This window comes from Pimephales promelas, chromosome 8 (assembly GCF_988280905.1).
Source record: "Pimephales promelas chromosome 8, fPimPro1.hap1.1, whole genome shotgun sequence".
Lineage (NCBI taxonomy): Eukaryota > Metazoa > Chordata > Actinopteri > Cypriniformes > Leuciscidae > Pimephales > Pimephales promelas.
Window position 1 is genome coordinate 23057422 of NC_142776.1, and position 21432 is coordinate 23078853.

Sequence of the window (21432 nt, forward strand, 5' to 3'; positions counted from 1 at the left end):
ATTCTGAAGGTGATTCATATTCTCTCCCAAGAACACTAAACATTTCAGAGATCCCCAACACATTCACTATAATGCAAATACATACATGTTAACTAGAGTGAATATTTAAAATGAATAAATCATTAACTAAAATGGGTTGGCATTAATGCGGCCATTTTGGATGATATTTTAAAAACAGAAAAATGGCAAGTTATCCAAAAGTATCCTTCTTCACATATGAAACCCATTTCTGAAGTTCTGACATTACAGTATTATTATTTTTTTTTTAGCTAAAAAGTTTATCAACTTCCTATTTTTGGTTGTAATAACATTCACGTTTAAAGGGGCGAATTAATTTAAGTAATCCATATAAGCAACAGTGTCAAACTGAACTTGGATTAACATGCCTGCACTGCGTTTTTGAGTATTAGGACTAATTTTTGTTGCTAGAAATTACAAGGGAGATCAACAAACTTACTAGGCTACAAACTTAGGCTACTACCTAGCAAAAACCCTTTACGCCTGAACTCGTTAGGTTCAGACAGAGGGGTCAACACTAAATCAGAGGTGAATCTGAACATTTGAGACATGTACCCGCAACATGCGCAAAGCTCTGCTGACTTTGAGTAGGCGTTCTTTCATTTCAGCCAGCTGCGACTCAGAGTGCAGAAGATGCCTGAACATTCAAGCACTGTCGCTGTAAAACGCGTTCTTTAAAGAGCAAACGAAACATGTAAAACATGCACTCATTTCCAACGTACCGTATGGATCAGTTTGTTCATTTTGGGACTGAACGAGCGTAAGGTTCGAAAAAGACGTTTTCCAAAAACGGAATTCGGCTCCCTTCCCTTCCAAAAATCCAGTGGAAATAACACCGGGTCAGGTTTTTAATCGACACAATTCTCTATGTTATCAACCGTCGTGCCTCCTTTGCAGACCGCGTCCATCCCCTCTGCATCGTCGGTGCGGTTCAGTGCAATGGCTGCGCGTGCATACAGTGGTCTGCGGACGGACTCCCACGACGTCAATCAAACAAGTTCACCTACGCTTCACTCCTGAGTGCGAGGATTGGTTATGAAGTTGCATTATGTCTTAAATTATTCTCTCCGCGATATTATTCGTTTAGCACCTCCTGTTCGCGCATGTGTTTACATGCCACGTGAGTTTATAGCGAGCTTATCTATTTGAGCGTTTCACGCACCTTTACTACTTTCTAGACTAATAAACAGCTGTGAGCATAACGGGCTATTTGGTTGTGTTAGTTTAAGCATTAATAATTATATATATATATATATATATATATATATATATATATATATATATATATATATATATATATATATATATGCTATAGAATTAAGTATATGATTGCGGCAATTTCTTTAACAGTTAGGCCTAAATTAATTTGTAAAAATCTGCAAATTAGCTCATATATTCTTATTAAAAAAATAGTTAATCTGATAGTCTATATACTGATTTACTGATACTGATATACTGAAAATAGTCTAACACTGATTACAGTAAAAGCCGTTCATAGAGCGGATCACAGATATTTATTTTCCACGCTCAGAGTTCTGTGATCACTGGCTCCAGCTCTCTATTCTGGGTTTTTATTTCGGTATAGTGAGTGAAACCACAAAATATATTGTTTGAAATATATATTGCACTACATATCACACAAAATGCATGATTTCCAAAGAATGCTGGAGAGCCCAAAATGAAATCAAAACAAAGAGATATTTCAAATGTTTCAAGATATATTTCCAGCCCTCATCCTTACATCTTTTTCAGCATTTTTTCAATTAATCCTTCGCATAAACTTTGCCAAATGCACATTGTAATCATGAGGGAAGCTTGCCTAAACTGTTCTGGACTAAACCTGGTCTGGAATCCAACACTCCTCAAATGAATCACCAATTATTAGACTATTATTAAACTAATGTTGTTTATTTAATTTAATGCACCCCACATTGCAGATCAGGTTAATTTACAGATATTCAGCTGTTTGCAAAGAACAAATCAAACAAAATTGAAATACCTCAGCACCACAAATGTTTCAAGTGGTTTCCCCAAATTCAATGGAAAATGCTACTTTTAATGATTTTGCCCTTCATGGCAAGCATCTAGGTCTGTAGAACACCCCTTTGCTGTTATGACATGCAGAAATCTATTGATTCTAGTTTCTAAGTAATTGTTCATTTCTCATGAGCAATGGTTTCCAGTTTTTCAATGGCATTCAAGTCAGGTGACTGTGATGGCCACTGTAGAATCTTCCAGGACTTCTTCTACCATTCTTGAATCTGGTTTATGCACATTCTTGATCATTGTCCTGTTGGAAGGTCCAAAGATGCCCTATGTTTTAGCTTCCTTATTGACAGCATGACATTTCCTCCTAGGATTTCCTGATACGTCAATGAATCCATCTTGCCTTCCACATGCTGCAGGTTTTCAGTGCCAGAGGATGCAAAATCAGCCCCAGAGCATTACCAAGCACCACCATGCTTAACTGTAGACAGGGTGTTCTTTTCTGCATACATATTCTTCTTCATCCTCAAGACATACAGCTGATCCGTAGCATAGAAAAGTTCCAGTTTTGTTTCTTTAAGCACTTTTCTCAGGCTTTTGAGTCAGTAGTGTTATACGTCTTGGAGTTGCCACCAAGTCTTGCTGCAGGTCTTTTGGAGTCGTGTTTTTATTAATCTACCTTCTCAGAAATCTGGTTGCAGCAATTTATAGCTTCATTCTGCCCTGTCCAACCCAGTGTAACCACTGTTCCTTTACACTTGAACTTGCGAACTATGCTTCCAATGGTGTCACCAATGGTGAACATTACCTTCACTATCTTTTTGTATCCTGTTCCTTGTTTGTGAAGGGTAATGCTATCTTTTATTAACTTTTTGAACCATTATTTTGACTAAGCCATATTTCTAACAGTCAAACGTGACACTCAACAAACCCAGCCAGTTCAGATACTTCATGTGTTCTAGCTCAAGCACACATGGTGCAACTAATGAAGATCTTGGCTCGTTGTATCAGATGTGCTTAATAATTCTATTGTAATTAGAAAGTTGCATTCAAAAGGGAGGGCTAAAATAATACACTCAGCTGAAAATTGCATTTTTAAGTTCACTTATCTGTTCTAAAAATCCGTTCAAAAATGTGATGACGTCACACAATAGCAGAATGCTAGCGTGTTCTGGCCAACAACAGCCTAACCTGTAAGAAATCAAAAGGACATAAGTATTCGTTCATTCGACTTTTGGCCTATAATCTATATTGAACTTGCGGAATCAACAATAAAATCTACTTTGATTTAACGACAAGCAGGTGAAAGAGACACATTTAGCCGTTTAGCCCCATAGACTCCCATTCATTCTGCACTCGCCCGCGACCACCTCCAGTGGAATTCTAATGGAACTGCAACCAAGGTGATGCACAATAGGGCTAATAGGAAGTGCCAGGCTCTCCGTTAGACAGGTTCTGATGCTAACCAATGTTAAAAGTTTGAGCAGCGAGCTCATTGGCTACCAATACTGCAGGAACCAATCAACTGTGCTCTAGTCATGTGAGTGCAAGCAGATTGAGTTAAGGACTGTATAAACACAAACACATACAGTACCTGTCCAAAGTTTACATTACATTTTAAAATATATTCAAATAGAAAACTTATTTTAATTTGTAATAATATTCCACACTATTGCTGTTTTACTATATTTTTGATTAAATAAGAGAATTCTTTCAAAAACATTAAACATTTCTGAACTTTTGACAGGTCGTAAACATATAGATGTTTAGTTAGATAGTTCCTTGTCTCATTTGTGTGTGAAAATAAGAAATGTTGTGCTGTGAGAACACTAGACTATACTGCTCTATGATATTCATTACTGTACTGAGCCATCATTACCATAGCAACTATAGATCATGCACAAAATACACCAGTGAGCCACTTTCCCTTTCACTCAGCAACACTAATTTTGTATCTCTTTTGCATCACAGAAACTCAGAATAGCCTACAATGCATTATAGATTACGTATGAGCTATTTGAAGGTGCTTTGCATTACATAAAATTTTAGTGGTAATTACACTTTTTTTAACGAAATAAACGTAGCTGGCCATTTTCATATTTGAAGTTATCTAAACTGATTAATTTGCTCAATAGTCTACAATGTGTCATAAATAAGCCTTAGTAGTTTTTAATAGACTTTACAATGTCATAAACAGCAAACGGATGCCACATTCAAATGTATCCATAAATGAGTTAAACTTGCACACCAACACCGCAATAAAGAATGAGCAAAAAGAGTGAACAACAGACCTGGTTTTGAAGCTTCCTGTTTTCTCACATAATATTTCAAGTCATTGTTGGATTTTATCCACAGGGCAAAAACTGTTGTCTTATATTTAAGAGTTTGAATGATGTTCCTGTTCCTTGAATATCTAGACTTCAGTTACATTCACTTTTTTTCATATTACAGTAACAACAGGCCATCAGCTGAGAGAAATACACATTGAACACTGATGTATACTGTACAGCAATTGTTAGGAGGTTATCTGACTTAAGAGGATTCTGCTTTATTTTGCAGTTGCTTAGCAACAGCCTGATCTCTGAAAAGTGCAGTGCAGAAGAAATGAATCTAAAAACTCTTAAAAAATGCTCATGCTCATTCTGTATTTTGTCCTTGACTATAGCAGCTTGAATTTTATATTTCATCGACAATGTTTGCTGTGATTCATTTTGAATAGTAATGAATGCAAGACCTTTACGTTCCCTCTTCCCCATGCATTTCTTATGCATTTCTCTTCCCTCTTCATCTTATGCATTTCTCTTAGTAATTGTAAACATTTATCAAAAAAAATCAATTTATTGCAGTCAGAATGATTTTGAAATGGCTAATAACTCGCAAATTCTGTCATTACTCACCCCATGACCTTCCAAACATAAGACTTTTGTTCATCTTCAGAACACAAACGAAGATTTTATTTATTTATTTTTATTTATTTTATTTTATTTTTTTGATGAAATCTGACAGTTTTCTGTCCCTCCGTTGACTGACAACTAGGCTACCACTTGGATGCTTCAAAAAGTTTGTAAAACTAGACAAAAATAGATTGTAAAACTAATCCATATGAATTGAATGTGTAATGAACTGCTCCGAGACTGGGAGATGTAGATCCAAATGCAGCTTTATTAAGTTTAGTCGTACAGGCAGGGTCGAGAATCAGCAGACAGGGCAATGGAAAACACAGAGTGGGAATCCAAAAAACAGGCAGAGGTCAGGGCAGGCAACAATAATCAAAATCCAAGAACAATACAAAGTCAAAAACAGAAGACAAACACGAGAAACCGTTCAGAAATGCAGACACACAGTACAACAAGACTTCGCAAACGGTGAATGTGAACACAACAGGATGAGACACAGGTGAATGCAATCAGTGAATGAGGTACAGGTGAATGTGATCAGTGATGATGAGTCCAGGCAGTGAGTTCTGGGAACTGTAGTTTGTGAGTGATAATAGTCTTATCTGGAGTGCCCTCTGCTGGCTCAAAAGGGCACTCTAGCTGGTGACCGTTACAGAATGGTTTAGTCGAAATTTTCTGAAGAGACTCGATCACTTTACAAACATATAAACTTTTTATTCACATATAAACATTGATCAGGGAACATAAACAGACGCTCAACTGAACCTGCTTGATGTGCGAGAACGAACCTCATTGCAGAAGCTCAAATGTGCTGCGTAACATCATAATGAACCTAATTTGTTCTTGTGGAAGCTCAAATGTGCTGCATAACGCATGGTAAATTAACCTTATTGGTTCTCGCACGTCAAGCAAACATGCTTGTGTCCGTTTACCACAACTAATGTGTGAGTTGATGAATGTTTTGTGGCCTCAATTAAATCTTCATGTAAAGCGATCGAGTCTCTTCAGAAATAGCTCAATTTGGACTAAACTGTTCAATTTCTATGGATTAGTTTTACAATCTCTTTATGAACTTTTTGAAGCGTCACAGTGGTACAGTAGTTGGGTAACTCTCAATGGAGGGACAGAAAGCTCTCGGACTTTGACGTGTTCCCGAAGATGAACGAATATCTTAAGGGTTTGGAACGTCATGAGAGGGAGTAATTACTGTTTTTAACAATCACTTTGTTGCTATTTTCAGAACCTTGATGTCATTTTTCACCCATTTCTTAATTGCTTGGATACAATACACGTACAACTTAGATCATTTGTTCATTCAACATAAATCCCCTGTTCAATATGACACAACTTATCATCAAAGTAGGCCTACTACTATTTCAAAAGGCAATTCACACATTACATTTCAAATGTCTATTCATTTCCTTACAATGATCTATCAGCTGATACAACTGCTCACAATGATAAGTAACTGTTTGCATAGTTGTATGGAAACAGACACACAATCTTCCATGTTTACAGTAAATCATGAAAGTTTCAAGATAACGAGATTCATTGTCACCAGTTAGCGTGGAGCATGAACCAATTCGACAACAATATCCATGGATGTAGCCTAATGTTATATTTTATATTTTTGCTTTGATTCCAATAAACCTATGTTGTGATTGTACTGTAGTGTTTTGCATCAATATATCACACACTTTGTTTAATGATTCCACTATTTCTGTATTCTCTCTACTACTGTAGTATTTTTACAGAGATGTATATTCCTCTGATGGTCCTCGGTCACTTCTGACCAAATAATTTTCTGTTTTGAATTTTAAAAAATCACAGCTTCATCGGAAGGTTATGATACTTGTTGACTTTTCTGGCATTTGGTATGTGAATACAAAAAAAAAAAAAAAAAAATGAGGTCATGATCTTAGCAGGCTAAGTGGTCGTAAATAGTCACACTCGTGGTCTTCGGTCAAAAATGACTGACCCATAGGAAATGAATGGGAAATTGACAAACAAACAAAAATTCTCTGACTTTTCAACCCGGTCTCATCCCAAGACATCATATAACTGACGTTTTGGGACGTCTTTTGACCATACGTCAATATTCGCCTTTTTAGGGCCCCCTTAAACGTCGGTAGATGAGGTTATGGGATCCTAACTCTACCCCAGACCTAAACCTAACCCTAAACCTAACCCGTCACCTAACTGACGTTAAAGGTAAAGCGTCAGTTGTATGATGGCCCGGGATCGCCATCTACCGATGTTTAAGGGGGCCCTAAAAAGGCGGATATTGACGTATGGTCAAAAGACGTCCCAAGACGTCAGTTATATGACTTTTTGGGATGAGACTGTGTTAGACTTTTTTGTCTGTACAATCTACAAATCGGCCACGATTCTAAAAGAAAGGACACCGCAGTAAAGTGGTGCCACTCTACAACATCAAGAGTGCAAAAAATTCACACGCAACACACACACAAACACACTTTTATACACATACACACCAAATTCAGATTACAAAAAAATCTGTTTGGAATTTTTAAAAATCACAGCTTCATCGGAATGTTTCGAAACTTGGTGACATTTCTATAATTAAGGATGTGAAAAACACGTTAAAATAAAATGTGAAAAATGAGTTAAAATAAAATTGAGAGAAAAAAAAATAGTCACAATTTTGGTCTTCGGTCAAAAATGACCCCCATAGGAAATGAATGGGAAACACTTTTTTATCACTATTTCTAAAAAAATAAAATAAAATAAAGATCTAAAACTTAATAAGAAATCGTTTTTGAGATTGTTTCAAATATATATTCAAATCCACCAAAAAAAAAAGTAAATGTGTTCATAAACAGCTGGGGAATTCACATGCCTCTCAAAAGTTGTACATGTGGTTACACCATGGTTCTGTGCTTTTTCTCTATACTGTAACCAGATGGTGCTGATTTTCTTCATTTTTTTTTTCTGAAGGCCTAGATCATATATTACTGTAAACTAACATACTGCATTAATATTTTTTTTTAAATAATAATAATAATAATATATATATATATATATATATCCATGGCAAAAATAGACCATAAATATTGCATAAATGTTAATAAATTCAATCACATTGTCTCAAAATACTAATTTACTGTAAAAAGAATAAATATTATTGAACAAAAATAAATTGCATTGGTTTTTACTGGGTTGGAGGAAGTTTCATTTTTAGGTGTCTGGCCACTTCTGACCGGTAAGGCTCAGGACGTGACTCCTAAACAAAAACCATCAGAAGGATATTTACTGTACATGTAGACCATAATGAAATCTGTATCACCTAGTATTTTGTTCTACAATATTTAATGATTATACGAACAATGACAGTGAAACTATTGGTTGCTTGTGTGTGTGTGTGATCTAGTTATGTTTCAATGGTATTTCACAGTAAATTTGTTTTTTTTAACCAATGATTGTGCAAGTGCAAGATTTCTTTAAAGATGTGAACACACAATGCAATGTTTTGAACATTAGACAGCCTGTGTTACAAGTGATAACCATTTTGAGTTTTGTGTCTAGAGTTTTGAAAAATGACATCAAGTTTCTGAAAATAGTAGCAAAGTGATTGTAAAAAAAACTGTAATGACAGAATTTTCATTTTTGAGTGAACTAACCTTTTGAGATTGATTTAAAACATTGTATAGGTTGAAGAAACGTCCAATAAATAAATAAAATGTTCAAAAGTAAGTCTGATTGTGGTGTTTCCATGGCAGTAAACACCAAGGACAGCATGCAGCACTCATGCTCACACCCCTCAGCTCTGCCATTGTCTCAACACTTCATTTCTAGAGCTTCTGCCATTACAGAAAATGTATGTGTGTGTTCTTCTTTGTTTACCAAGATGAGATCAAGAGAATATTTTACACCTTTGACACCGATAGGCTATGAAAATCAATTAGTGTGAACTGCATGTGATCCACATACCAAAGCTGTTGTCATATTGTAGGCTACATAAAAAGTAGTGTGCCAAACATTTACATGGACCATAATGTAAGCATAATAAAAGTGTGAAATCTAAATTTAAAGTCGTTATGAAACGGAAGTTCCTATGGGATGAATATCTGGATGAATGATCTATGATCATTGGCGTTTGCTATTGGTCGATCTCATGTGAGTGACAGGTTGATCCCGTCCTCGTGCCAGTAAACTTGTGATCAAAGAAGAGAGGATGTGTTTCTGAGAGGGGAAGTTATTTTGATATAAGATTTTGAGGGCACAAAAAATAACAATATGCAATCATTTATAATAAATGCTCAAATATTACGTAAACAAATAAGAGCAGTCACTTTTCTTTTGATTTCATGGTGACTGCACATGTAGAATTGCATATAATATTTAGCAAGTCTTCCACCATCTCAAATTCTGTCTCATTTATTTGTATATCACCAAGTTTCGTAAATTTAAACATTTCTATTTGGCAGACACTTATCTGATGAAATCTGCATTACATTCAAGATTTGTTCTGCCAATGTGCTTGTGGAACCTGACTTTATTTACTTTGACATAGAAATACTAGTTTCTAATCCTAATGTATAATAATAGCTCATTATTCATTCGTGTGGTAATTCGTGTGGCAATTGGGTAATTTGCAGAACTATTTCTTTTTATGCTAGCATGGGGAGAGCTGATGAGAAGAACTACTGGTTTAGAGGTCTCTAATGACCTGTTGCTGAATGTGTAAATACTCTTTTGCTTTTTTGGCTGTCAGTGACAATGAAACTACAGTTGATAGTCTTGCTTGCTTGTTTGCTTTTCTCTATTAAAGACGGAGGTTTTGCTGTACCATTCTATGATTGATGGTCCAAAAAAATCTTCTGAGAAATGACATAAATCAAGTTTCCTTGATAGTTTCTTATTTTGTTCTGTAATCTCTGGCCTTACTTTGGAGTGCAATATTCATGCTTATTTAACCACAGATGTCACCCCATGAAAATATAGTAAGCTTATTAAGGAATCATCCCCAATAATCTTCAGAAAATAAATAAATGGATGAGTCATTATTGGTGGTGTAATCTCTTGCTTTACTTATGTGGCATATTTTCATACTTTTTATTATTAGTTTTCAAAATCAACAAACTCATGCTGAGCTTTAAGTGAGTTTAATATAGTGGAACCTAGGCAAGGCAAGGCAAGTTTATTTATATTGCACATTTCATACACGATGGCAATTCAAAGTGCTTTACATAGAAAATTATTTTAATTTCTGAAAATAAATAAACCTAAAATAAAGATGCTATGAAATTAACTAAAAATGTAAACGCTTTAAGATAACGACGTTGTTATTGTTATTAATAAATTAATCACGGATGACTGTGAACTGTGCATTTCTACAGTGGCATCATAGTGTACGTTGAGCTGCCAATAGACTTTTATAGGCAAAATAGAAGGCCTACACAGAGAGTGTGTTCTGCAAATATGGTTCTCTCTGGTAAGCACAGAGGATTGTCTTGCTTTGCAAGCAACAAAGCTGATTATTTTTCCCTGCATTAATCCAAATTAGGTATGTGCCTTAGGAAGCACAAAGATGATGATGATTTTATTTATTTTTATTTTTTTAAACCAAGAACGTGGGCAGCTCAGTCCGCATGCCTGTAATATACTTCTGAGACATTATAATGCTTCCAGAATTAGGCTAGTGAAACAGAATAAATCTAATGCACTGATTTGTTCTGTCAACTGGGAACGTGTTGTTTTCATTGAACTGGACAGTGGAATCAATGGAAATCTACCAGTGAGTGCCCTCTCTGGGAAGAGATGTCATGTTGCATGCATTATTGATTTATGCTTTATGAGGTTTTTATTACAAGAAATACAATTTATGAGAATGCTTTATTCATATATTTGCTCTCTTGGTAAGTTTTTGCCTATTTTGGTCAATAATTTGTTATTGTTTTAACAAGTGACAAGTTCTCATAAATTCATTTTCTTAGATTGTTTTATTTACTCAAGCAATGTAAAATCACATGTATATATATTATATAGACAGATTTACAATACATAATAACCAAAATAAAAAGACACACACAATCCTATTTTTAAATGAAATGTAAGGTTATGGTGCCTTTTGTTTGGACTTTCTTGAATATTAATTTTCATGACCGACATATCAAGGGGCATACTGTATTTGTTACCATATTTTGAAAATAGCGCACATAATCTTCCTCTAATTATAAGCACTTTGAACATTGTTCAATTAAAGTCACCAAGTCAACCAATATTTTACTATTTCAATAAATAAATTACTTTTCTTTTAAATTATTGAACAAAGATAACAGGGATGCATGTATCACAAAAAACACTTAAGAAAAGAGGATAAGAAACTCGAGGTAAATCAAGGCAGTAAAATTATTTTTTAAACAAGAAAACAGATAGTCTACAAAAAAGTAATTCACAAACATCTAAAGCAATAGAAATTAAACAGTAAATTATTACAAATAAATAGAAATAGCCTAAGTATTATGAAACTTAAAAATAGTCACCTTATGGAAATCAGTTGGTAACTCTTATAATGGAACCATTTTTTTAATCAACAGAGCTGTTTTTGCATCTTTCTTGTTAAATGATGAACAAAGAGAGTCACAGAATAACTTTTCCAAAATTGGGCTTAGACTCATGCCTTTCATGGAGATGAAACTGCCTCAGAGATTTCACAATTTTACCCTATCATCCAACTCCTTTGACCCTGAGTCCCATGTCAAAACAGCCTACATTCATTATAAAAAGTAAAAAGTTTAAATAAATGAGCCTACTTCAAAGCACATGTTTTTCAATGATTTTGTAAACGCTTGCAAATTAGTGCGGCCACACACAGTGAACAGTAGAGGTCGCTGCTGCTCTCTTATCAGAGTTGGTGACGACCGCACAGGTAGATTGAGTCTCGTTAGCGTAATCCACACTAACCCAACAGAGATCAGCCTTCTGCCATCAGCCTTTGTTTCTCATCTCCGAGTACGTTCTTCGTTAAGATAAAAACTAAGAGAGAAATCTATTTGTTTCGGTTCGTACAACAGTTGGAAAACTTATAATGTGGCTCAGGGAAGAGATGTAAAGTATGGTGTTCATCCACTTGTTGATTGTATATGACTCGCGGTTAGCTGACTAGCTCCACCGGTGCACACACACTGACCACAGGACTGGAAGAACACAACCTTCACTATGAACAGCGAACCCCGTATGACTAATCAAAATTTCTGGTTAACGACTTGAATCCGGACGGTTGCGTTATCGACAGTCAGTCAGTGAGCGTTTTTTATTATTATTTTAGGATATAGCCTACTTGATTTTGATGGCGAGACAAACTTAAACTGAATCATGATTTGGCTAATGCTAACATAAAGAGAGGTGATAAACCATAAACAAACAAGACTTAACATTTCTGTTATTGCGCTTCGTTACAGGAATTAAAACAAAACTAATTTGTTTTAGTTTGGAAGTTTGTTTTGTAAATTTGCACTCCACTTAATTAAATAATAACGCTCTTAATGTCCTGACTAGATGAGGAAATAACGCAACAGTATTCAGAGACATCCATGTGATGTTCTTATGGATTAACGTTGTTGATGTGGAGGTCTGTGGGATTTTGACTTTGGGAATTGATACATCCACATTTGCATTTAAGTAGCTTATAAAAGACTGCCATATTCTGTTGGTTGAGGGACAGGTTGCGTATGAAATGGACACGATCAACCAATACGCTAGCTTTCCTGAAGGAGACCATAGGATCTTTTACAGTTCAGAAAGATCTGGGAGTTTTGATGAACATCACGGTAATGGTGAGGGATGGAAAGTGGTGGATGTGACACTCTCTGGGGGAGCACCATGGGGTTTTACCCTTAGAGGTGGATTGGAGCACAGTGAGCCTCTTCTTATAACCAAGGTAAGTCATCTGTCGTGTACATGTTGAGTGAGACCTCTGTGTGTAACTTTCAAGTAGTGTCCAAAAAGCATTAGTTACCCGAGAAAATTGTTGCAAAACTATATAATTATAACGTTGAATTATTTATAAATTAAAATATATGCTGATGTTTAAACTTGTTATATTTGATTTAATGAAAGTATTTAGCTTCATTATTTTTTATTCAAGTTTATTAAGGGTTAAACTGTATTTATTTTATTAATATTCCTCTTCTATTTATTTTATTTTTTTTACGTAATTTTTTCATAGTACACAAGAATAGACGTGGGATCATCTGTCATGGTTAGTCTCGTGAGCTGGAGTCGTTTCCCGGTGTTCATAGAGCGTTGGTGGTATAGTGGTTAGCATAGCTGCCTTCCAAGCAGTTGACCCGGGTTCGATTCCCGGCCAACGCAAGAACTTTTTCTTTTCGTGGAACTTTTACTCTCTTATCATATAGTTCTCACAAGTAACATGCAAAGATAGAAAGTTAATGAGAAAGGGCAGCTTTATAAATACGGGCTATTCAACTAAAGCAATTTCTTTCTTTGTCAAACTGGAACAGACAGAATGTCAGCAGATATACACACGCTTAATGTCTAACCTTTCAGTCTCAAATCGGAACCATCAAATTGCAGTCACTGAAACAGACAGTTTTTAAATTGATTTCTCATAGGGCACCAGAACAGTGTATCTTAATCTGGTCTTCAACTGTGGACCCTTTGTGATTGTAAGTTGTGTGTTAGTGTTTAAATGTATTATATGTAGGCCTACCATGTAAAGCGACCTTGAGCTCTGGAAAGGCTCTATATAAATGAAACTTCTTCTTCTTCTTCTTTTGTACACCTAATTAGTCTATAAATATGTTCTTTGTTATTTAACAGTACCAGAGTTTACAGTATGTCATGAGGCATCATGATTCATGAGGCCTCATTGAAAATGCTATTTAGCATTTTCAGGTCGCCTTGCTCTGTATAGAGCAGCAAGGTGAGCATTTGAGCTTATAAAACTTAAACTTTGTTATTTATGAATTAAATGAGCTATATCGTTCTGCTTGATGAGACCCTTATTCATCGTCTGGATTCGTTTAAAGCCCTTTGAACAGTTTGCAGTTTGTACTGAAAGTGTCTTTTGGACCTTGAATCGTTTGGTTCCCACTGAAGTGCATTATATGAAGAAAAATGCTGGAATGTTTTCATCAAAAACCTTAATTTCTTTTCGACTGAAGAAAGAATGACATGGTCATCTTGGATGACATGGGGGTGAGTAAATTATCAGCAAAAGTTTTTTTCAAAAGTGAACTACTCCTTTAATGTTTGAAATGATAGAACAGTATGGATTAAGCACACTAGAAAGTTTTTCCACCCTGTACTAATGACATAATAAAGCAGCAACTCACTTAATGCATCAGAGTTGTAGCCTATTACATGCACAAAGCTGGACATTATAATTATGAATACCGGAAAGTTTTAAGCAATTTTAATTAATTTTATTATTTATTTAATGTAATGTAATTAAAATATATTTCATTGCATATTGCATATTTTTTATTAAATCTGTTGTCGCCATCTCTGTTCGAAGTCTGCAATTGCAATGATATGCAGAATTTTCAACTTTACGCGAGTTGTACCTCGGCACGGCACAGCGTGCTGATTATAGTGATCGATTATCATATGTCAAACCGTGCAAATTATACTTTGTTCTCAAACTGTTAATGTTAACGTCAGCACTGCATGCATTTTACATCGGGTGAATCTCCAGTTGTCACTGGGGATTGTCGTTTGAACCTGTCGTTTCTATTATTATAATCGATAAGTTTAATTATATCAAGTGCTGTGAGAAAAGACTATAAATCTCCACCTCCAACATCCTCACACTCATAGCCTACTAGCCGAGACTCCTCCTTTATGTATAGGCTACATGTGATGTAATTACGCAAAGACATGCTCAAATTTCCTGTCATGTCTCATAATTATGCCCGAAAACACTGCTGTGGATGAAGAATGGAGAGGTCTGCGGAGGTTATGAAGAAGGGTCAACACTAGGGGTGTCACGATTCTCCAAATCCTCGTTTCGATTACATTTTCAATTCTAAGGTCACGGTTCAATTCGATTCTCGATTTCGATCAGTCAGCCAATCAGGATGATCTCTGTCTTACATGCTCTCTTTTCATGCTGTCTTTAACTGATTTGCGTGAATTGGAGCCGCTATCAATATGCAACATTTTGTAGTATGTAAATAAATTATTGTTTATTAAACTGTTGTAGTAACTTGATATCACATTTTAATCATGCTGATTTTGGAGGTTAAAAAAGGAAATGGCACTCTTAATCTGATATTGATTAATTGATTAATTACTTAATTAATTAATTGATTAATTTATTAATTTTTTAACCCACATATCTTGAATTTTGTGATCATTCACATGCATTGCATTTTAGGGGTTCCAAATACGTAGCGCTTTAGAACCTTTTAAAGTTCTATATAGAACCTTTCCTTCTAAGAGTGTAAGTTAGCTTATGCTACAGGAAAGATTAATCTTTTGGAGATATTGAAGCCAAAAAATTATCCTTTATTTTTGTATTCATTGTCAACGCAGTGCAGCAGCTAGCAGACCTAGAGCAGGCTGTCTAGCATGCTCATTGGCTGCTCTGCGGCAACTGCAGCAGCCTACCACTGAGCCACGTCACGTCCAATGTAGGGCGCTCATCTTAGCCCGCCAGAATGGGCATGGCTTAGCATATATAAGCGGGACTCAGAGGCTGTCTCCCTGATATTCATCTCTTCAGCGAAGCTCTTCGCATCACTGGATTCCGAGAGAAGCCGCCGTCTGAGGAGCGAACAGCCAACTTAGGACAGTGCCTGAAGTAGCTGGTCGTCTTCGCCGCCTTCAGCCATCCGTGCGAGCTATCTGGCGACGTATCCTTTTTCTCTGAGCTCTATTCTGTGCATCTTCGCCGCTGCGACACCACCCTTCTAAAAGAGCAGCGAGACGTCTTTTAAAAGATGCCTTGCACTTCTTGCGGCTCGTGCAGAGCCCCGCTCAGCATTGCAGACTGCCATGTGATCTGCGTTCTCTACCTGGGCCCAGACCACGCAGCCCTCACTCTGAAAGACGGCCCAGACAAGTTGTCCAGGGACAATATTCTCCCGGTGGAATGGTTCCTGCATCCTGCTGCAACAGTCGCTATGGCGCCTTTTTGGCAATGTGGAAGTTGACCTCTTTTCCGTCAAAAGACATTGCCCAATGTTCTTTTTAAAGAACGAGGATGCGCTGGCGCAAATCTGGCCCAGCCACCCACTGTATGCTTTCCCAACGGTCTCACTGTTGCCACAGGTAATCAAGAGACTTGGGGAAACGCACCCCTCGGTGCTCCTTATTACCCTACGATGGGAGAACCAAACTTGGTTCCCGGGGCTGACTCGGCTGTCTCAAACTGCCCCGTGGCCGATTTCGGTAAGGGCAGATCTCCTCTCCCAAGCTCGCGGCTTGATCTGGCATCCCCATCCAGAGCGCTGGTCTCTGCATGCATGGGTGATCAACGGATACCCATTGTCCTACCAGAAGGAGTGATGAACACGATTACGCAGTCTAGAGCTCCCTCTACTAGAAAGCTTTATGCGTCAAAATGGTATTTGTTCTCCAGATGGTGCACTGACAAAAATCTGGACCCATGAACGTCTGGGGTCTCGGGGTTGCTTAGTTTTCTTCAAGAGTTTTTGGAACCAACCGCATTGCCAGGAGTTCATGATGATGTATTGTTGTATCAATATTCTGAGCACAGTCGTATCTGCCAGCATCCGATAGCGAGAGCGATGTTATTCTCCTCTGCCCAGACAGGGCGCTAAGGGCTTACATTACGCGGTCCACCCCTTTCAGGCGCTAAGAGCAGCTTTTCGTTTCATGGGCGAACCAAAGGTCTCGCCGCCTCAAAACAAAGCCTGTCCAGATGGATAGTGGACGCTATCACGGCTGCTTATTCGTCAAAAGGTATGCAATGCCCTTTGGCCATTAGGGCTCATTCCACTAAAGGCATGGCCTCGTCGTGGGCATGGTCCAGGCCATGTGTGGCGGCGGGCTGGACCTCCCTGTCCACCTTTGCTCTCGCCCTGTAGGCTAAACTTCTGTCAATATAAGAAAGAGGTATGTATGTCCAGAACTGATCATGCACAGGCTACTCTCACGTGACTTAGCTCTTTTGATTGAGCTGCACTATATTGGGTTAATATGCTACAGTATATGCTTATAACGGCCGGCGACGCGGCGCTGTATTTCTGCTTATGTACATTTGCCGGCCCGCTTTGCTGGTCACCTTATTCCCCGCTTATCTGGGAACCCCCAGGATTCCCTGGGACTCAGGAAGTCGATGCTTGGTGCACACGGTGTTGACAAAGGGTTACCATAGCATAAGCTAACTTACGGAGTACGAGAGAAACTCTCGTAAGAGAACGCATCGATTACCTAACGTAACCTCGGTTCTCTCTAGAAGAGGGAACGAGTATTGTGTAACCTGCCGTTATCACGCCACAAGCGACTTTCGCTTCGGTCGATGAAAACCAGGAAGACAGCCTCCAAGCCCTGCTTATATATGTTAAGCCACGCCTTGAATATAAAATGAATGAATATTAAAATTAAGGCTTCAATATCTTGAAAAGATTAATCTTTCCTGTACCGTAAGCTAACTTGCGCAATACTCGTCCCTCTTCTAGAGAGAACCGAGTTTACGTTAGGTAGCCGATACTTTTTCCAGTATACCATAGAAACATCAAAATAATGTTTCCATTGTTCAACAACAGTTGAATTTTAGAATGTATCTTCTAATAATGTGTGTGTTTTGTAGTTTAAACGTTCTACATTCTTAGCTATGGCTGTGGAAATGACACTTTTTTTTACTCATTTTGAACAGTGACCGAAACTATTTTTGTGTGCTTTTCTGGTTACTTATCAACTCTGAATGACCTTGCAGATAAAATTGGAAAGAATATTGGTTTCTCTTACTTTCAGCATTGGATGCTTAATGTTCTCCATTAGGTGCATGTCTTTTATTTTTAGCCTATTTTAGATCACAGATTAGCTATAAAGAATGTTAAATAAGGGAGAATGTCACAGGTTCTAAAACTCTGATGGCCAGCCTACAATAGTTTTGCTGTGCATGTGACTTTCAGAAGTAAATTCCTGCCATTGCTGGGGTCTTTGAGGAGCTAAAACTTTAAGTTAGGTCAGTTCGTGGAAGCCTTTGATTTGTTAGCACAGTCTTTCAGAAGATGGTTTAAAGATTGAGTGGATCTGTGGTTTTTCACATCTCTGGACATTGATTCATCAAGAAACATTTCTGTGAGTGAGCTTTCCAGACCCTGTCACACTTCAGAAATTGGTAAGAGTGGTTAATAATATACTGAAGCTTTTTACCCCCCTCATTGATGCTCTTAAAGTCTTGTTGTTTTTACTGGATCATATGATGGCAAATCATGCCATAAATTAACCTTTGCACCTGTTTTTTGAGATTAAGGCTTGGTTGTCTTTGTTTTCATCAAGGTTTCTTTTCGTTGATTCTTGACATTGTAGTCAAGGATTGTTGTAGGTAGGTAGGTAGGTAGGTAGGTAGGTAGGTAGGTAGGTAGGTAGGTAGGTAGGTAGGTAGGTAGGTAGGTAGATAGATAGATAGATAGATAGATAGATAGATAGATAGATAGATAGATAGATAGATAGATAGATAGATAGATATCCATTTATTCAGTTGTTTTCTAAAGCTTGACTGTCATCATATTGCAACATTTGTAGTGAGTTCATTTTTATTTTTGGAATGGTGTTTTTGACCTTGCTCTTCTAGTACTAGTTCCATAGACAAAACAAATGAAAGACCTTTGCCAAGTATGTCCTACATCTTTTCCAAGTGCATTCCAATTGGGTATGGAGCACTTATCTTCAGTTTTTCCTAAATATTAGATAATTTATGAAAGTTACACGAACAAAAATGAGCTGTAAACGTGCTACACATCAATTAATTTATTTGAACCATGTGGTAGAAGACGAAGTATGTTCTTCCACTTGTGATTGAAAAGTACATGTATGAATATAGTTTGAAATTCAGCACATGTATTGAGACTCATCATATGGCTGTAAAATTGTCTTGGTTATAGCATTGAGAGACATTCTTTGCTACCTCCGCTCATAGCTTGCTTTCTTAAGCATCTTTATCAAACTGAAAAAGATAAAGGGAATCTCATCTTTTATGGTGCAAGAGGTTGTGGTACTAGCTATTGAATAACCTGTTAACTTACTATTTTGAATGATCAGTGTTCATATTTAGGTTGGTTGCTATGCTAAGATTTCTATGATCATCTACACTACATATTTCAGAGATTTGTGAAATGTTCAACTATTATTTCTTATTGTACTGGTCTTTTGAAATCAGACATTTAGTTGTCATGGTCTGGATTTCATGTAGGCATACATTAAGTCAAAGAGTAAATAATGAGAGAATTATTTGTTGGCACGTGTTAAGAAAGATGACATGTTTAATGAGAAATTTATTACGCCTCAAAAGGGAAAAAGCTCAACATAAAGAATGTAAACAAGGGACTGCTATAGAAGATAAAATAAGCAGCGATAATAGACTGGTTGCAGGTTAAGTAGCAGTATTTACAGTGATAATTCACTTGATTTTCTTTGCGCACTGTTTTTCAGTGGATTGTCTCACTACTTTTCTCAGAGATTCTTAAAGCAAACTGGCAGTGCCAGGAACAGCACTGGAATGTTGAAGCTTTGCTTGATTATCCAAATGTACTGAATTATCTTTGACAGCCTGAAGCCTGTTGGACTTGTATGATACTGCATCTGGGATGAATTTAGATAGGATTATAGGAACCTGGGCTTCTTTGTGAAGGATGAGGGCATTATGGTCTTACTAAATTCCTAAAATAATTCCTCCACACAAAGTGAAGTCATTGTAACTTGTTTGGCGACAGACTATCTGTATATTTTAGAGTGAGTCCATCTGTCTGTGTGTGTATATGTATAAAATAGGGCTGAACTATTTTTTAGTTAATTTTTATTTATTTATTTATTTATTTTTTAAGCAATAAATCATTGTATAGTAGTGGTGATAATCTTTAGGCACCTCAAGATCCGATCTGATTCCAATTCTGGGAGTCATGATTCAGTTCCAAACCTAGTCTTGATCTATTTCTTTTTTTTTTCTTTTTTTTTTTTATTAATCTTATTAATATAACTTTTTTTACAACTTTTTATTATTTACTTGCGTATGTAAATATAAGTACTAGTAAACAATTACATGTTTAGAATTGTAAACCAATATTATAGCTTCAAAGCATAAAAGCTTTGCTGAAATAATGAGAGAAAAAAAACATATTGCAAGCGATAAATGAGTGCTTTCGAGTGGTGTGTGTGTGAGCGAGTTGGAATTGGAAGCAAGCAGAATAATACGGGTGTTTCTAAAACACACGCAGCATCATTGTGCAGCTGCAGGTAAAAACTAAGTTCACAATCGATCCAGAATCGTTGGAGAGATGATCTTTTCTCCCACCTGTTGTATAGTGCTGTATGACCAACACAATATTAGATTAAACATAAAGGCCTGGTTTCACAGACAGAGCTTAGATTAAGCCAGGATTGGGCCTTAATGAAATTAGGACATTCAAGTAGCTTTTATAAACATTTCTGTTGTGCATCTGGAGACAAAACAATGCCACTGAAATATTTTAAGATATGTCAGTGCAAGTTGCTTTCTGTAAAAACAGCTCAAACATACATTTTAGTCTGGTAATAGTTTTATAGGCCAGGCCTATATGCATAACGTGCCAAGTTAATGCTTCCTCTGCAGACTGCTTTACTCTCGCGTCACGTGACCAGACTGTAATCGCGGCATTTGTTCTAAAAAAAACATTTTTATCAAATTGTGATATCACAAATTAAGGATGTAACGATTAAATCAACTCACGATGCGATACGATTCACGAAACTGGTTTCACGATACAATGTTTTTTTGTTTGTTTGTTTTTTTATTGACACAACAATCAACCCACATATGCACATAATAACACAGCCAGCAACACAACAGCACAACATGTATACAGACGATAAAGAGAAAGAATAACATCAGTAGATCATAGGCAAAACCTGACGACAGCATCGATTCATCCAGTTACAGTTATAATAGTTTTTGGAGATATGTTATTAAAGGACGCCACATGACAGTGAACTTTGGCTGGGAGTCCATTAAGTTAAGTCTTATTTTTATGATGCAATGTTTTTAAACAAGTAAGCTAGTGTGTGCTCGCTGCTATTGTGCCTGTAAAGCGAGGTTCACAATTTCACAGTAGTAGGCTATACAGTAAACGCTCCTGCTGTTTAAAACGTGTAGCGTGATTAGTTTAACATTTCAACCGACTTGAATCGTCACACATTTTTATCGATTTTTCAACCGGTTGCGAGTGAACCATTACATTACTACTATCACAAATGCAATTAATTGTTCAGCCCAAGTAGTTCTGGCATGAACACAGCACAAGCTAGTTGTTTTGGTTCAGGAGGAACTGTAAAAAGGCGGCTGCTGTGACGGTTGCGATGCTCATTGACTTGACAAGAA

General features: G+C 36.8%; 2 protein-coding genes and 1 non-coding gene across 9 annotated transcripts in view; 2 read left to right on the forward strand and 1 right to left on the reverse strand.

Annotated features, from left to right (window-relative positions):
- lrrc7 (leucine rich repeat containing 7) overlaps positions 1–4446 on the reverse strand; it is a 136727-nt gene extending 132281 nt beyond the window's left edge. Inside the window, exon 1 of one of the 3 annotated variants that reach the window (XM_039691371.2) lies at positions 4296–4446. The gene's annotated coding sequence lies outside the window, so the exon portion shown is untranslated. Of the gene's footprint in view, positions 1–740; positions 1075–4295 lie in introns of those variants that run through there. The other 2 variants (XM_089134188.1, XM_039691369.2) reach the window with 2 other exon arrangements.
- A 7367-nt stretch (positions 4447–11813) lies between these two features.
- shroom2a (shroom family member 2a) overlaps positions 11814–21432 on the forward strand; it is a 49625-nt gene continuing 40006 nt past the window's right edge. For all 5 annotated transcript variants that reach the window (XM_039691520.2, XM_039691521.2, XM_089134192.1 and 2 more), the window contains exon 1: positions 11814–12804. In XM_039691520.2, coding sequence (XP_039547454.2) covers positions 12601–12804 — 204 coding nt within the window. In that variant the 5' untranslated portion in view covers positions 11814–12600. The remainder of the gene's footprint in view (positions 12805–21432) is intronic.
- On the forward strand, positions 13167–13238 carry trnag-ucc (transfer RNA glycine (anticodon UCC)). The gene has a single exon. It is a non-coding gene; the product is annotated as a tRNA-Gly (tRNA).